General features: G+C 48.0%; 1 protein-coding gene across 1 annotated transcript in view; it reads right to left on the reverse strand.

The window, feature by feature from the left end:
• EMH_0027270 (uncharacterized protein) overlaps positions 1 to 2,498 on the reverse strand; it is a gene marked incomplete at both ends in the record, with an annotated part of 9,675 nt that overhangs the window by 1,952 nt on the left and 5,225 nt on the right. The window contains 2 exon segments of the mRNA XM_013494004.1: positions 172 to 1,454; positions 1,902 to 2,023. Of these exon segments, the coding sequence (XP_013349458.1) occupies positions 172 to 1,454; positions 1,902 to 2,023 (1,405 nt within the window).

The raw sequence follows: 2,498 nt of genomic DNA on the forward strand, positions 1-2,498 counted from the left end.
GACATACTCCTGCAGTTTGCTGCTGCATAAGAGAGAGAAAAACTTCTGCTGCAGCCATCAATATAAAAAAATAAACATAAACATAAACATAAACATAAACATAAACACAAAAACAAAAACAAAATAAATAAATATAAATATAAATATAAATATAAATAAATAAAGACTAACTCCTGCAGTTTGCTGCTGCATAAGAGAGAGAAAAACTTCTGCTGCTGCTTCTTCTCTGGGTATGAGTTGCTGCCCCACCCAGCAGCTGAGGTGTATAGACACTGCAGCACGGGGGTCGTTGGGGTCGTTGGCTTGTCGTATCCAGACGTCACACTTTTTATAGCATGGATGGTGTGGGGGGAACCGCAGCAGCTTGTGTTGCTGCTGTGCTGCTGCTGCTGCTGCTGCTGATGATAATGATAGGCTTTGTAGCTCCTCTCTATTCCTCCTACTCATGTTGCTGCTGCTGCTGCTGCTGCTGCTGCTGTTGCTGCTGCTGTTGCTGCTGCTGCTGCTGCTGCTGCTGCTGTTGCTGCTGCTGCTGCTGCTGCTGTTTCTGTTCAGTATAGCGCCCATCATCATCGGATTACTACCACTACCAAACCCACCAAAACCACCACCACCACCACCACTGCTGCTGCTGCTGCTGCTGCTGCTGCTGCTGCTGCTGCTGCTGCTGCTGCTGTCGGGGTGTATATGCAGCTGCGGGCGCCCAGGGATACCCAAGGCCTCAAAAGAAGATAAAGGAAACTCAGTTAGTATGCGGGGGCTAGCACAGGGGAGAGGAGAGTTGGGTGCTGAAGCAAAGTTGCTGCTGCTGCTGCTGCTGCTGCTGCTGCTGCTGCTGCTGTTGCTGCTCATGCTGCTGATGCTGCTGCTTATACCCATGCTGCTGCTCCAAATGCTGCTGCTCATACCCATATTCATACTGCTGCTGCTGCTGCTGCTGCTGCTGCTGCTGAGTGGTGCTGCTGCTGCCTCCTCCACCCAACGCAGCTGTAGCTGCTGCTTGCTGCTGCTGCTGCTGCTGCTGCTGCTGCTGCTGCTCCAAGCAGCAAAACGATTGGGCCTGGGAGGAGACAACCCCCAACGCGCCAGCAGCAGCAGCAGCGCCTCCTGTCTCCTTTTGAATGCATTTATCCATCTCTGCAGCAGCTGCTGCAGCAATACATCCTGCTGCTGCTGCTGCTGCTGCTGCCGCTGCTGCCGCCGCTGCTGCCGCTGCTGTCGCTGCTGCCGCTGCTGCTGCTGGTGCTGCTGCTGCTGCTGCTGCAGCAGCTGGCCCCCCCATCGAGCTAGGGTTTGGGGTTGTAAAGAAGAACAAAGATGATCTATAGAAGGAGACTGCAGCACGAGGTGCAGCAGCAACGGAGACAGATGCTGCAGCAGCTCAACAGATACTGCAGCAGCAGCAGCAAGCGAAGCATCACCAGATATACCCAAAGAAGAACCATGCGCAGCATCTACACACAACACACACACACCACACCTGATGCTGCTGCTGCTGCTGCTGCTGCTGCTGCTGCTGGTGTTGCTGTTGCAGTTGGTGTTGCTGGTGGTGGTGGTGGTGCTGCTGCTGCTGTGGTTGCTGTTGGGCAGCAACCCCAGCAACAACCCCACCACCAACCACAACAACAGCAGCAGCAGCAGCAGCAGCACCAACAACAACAACAGCAGCAGCAGCAGCAACAGCACCAGCAGCAGCAACAACAACAACAACAACAACAGCAGCAGAAAACCTGTTGCAGTATCAGCAGCAGCAGCAGCAGCAGCAGCAGCGACAGCAGCAGCAGCAGCAGTAAACCTGTTGCAATATCAGCAGCAGCAGCAGCAGCAACAGCAGCAGCAGCAAACCTGTAGCAATATCAGCAGCAGCAGCAGCAGCAGCAGCAGCAGCAGCAGCAGCAAACCTGTAGCAACATCAGCAGCAGCTTGTAGTATATCCTGGGGAAAGAAGAAGATATGGCGATAGGCTGCAAGCTGCTGCTGCTCGCGGCGGAACCACGCACCAGGGGGGTTTTCTATCAACGCTCTAAACACAAACCCTAAACCCTAAACCCTAAACCCTAAACCCTAAACCCTAAACCCTGAACCCTAAACACGAAACACTAAACACTAGGGGCAAGGGACAGAGGCATACAACGGAAAAAAAAAATCGTAAAAAGGATAAACGTAAACCCTAAACCCTAAACCCTAAACCCTAAACCCTAAACCCTAATTATTTTTAGGGATTGAGAGAGGAGATGAGGAGACAGCAGATGGAGACAAATAAATAAATAAATATATAAATAAATAAATAAATAAATAAACAAATAGATAAATAAACAAATAAATAAATAAATAAACAAATAAATAAATAAATAAACAAATAAATAAATAAATAAACAAATAAATAAACAAATAAATAAATAAACAAATAAATAAATAAATAAACAAACAAATAAATAAACAAACAAATAAAAAAAAAAAAAAAAAAAAAAAAAAAAAAAAAAAAAAAAAAAAAAAAA

The sequence above is a fragment of the Eimeria mitis genome, genomic scaffold (assembly GCF_000499745.2).
Source record: "Eimeria mitis Houghton genomic scaffold, Emh_scaff1005, whole genome shotgun sequence".
NCBI lineage: Eukaryota > Apicomplexa > Conoidasida > Eucoccidiorida > Eimeriidae > Eimeria > Eimeria mitis.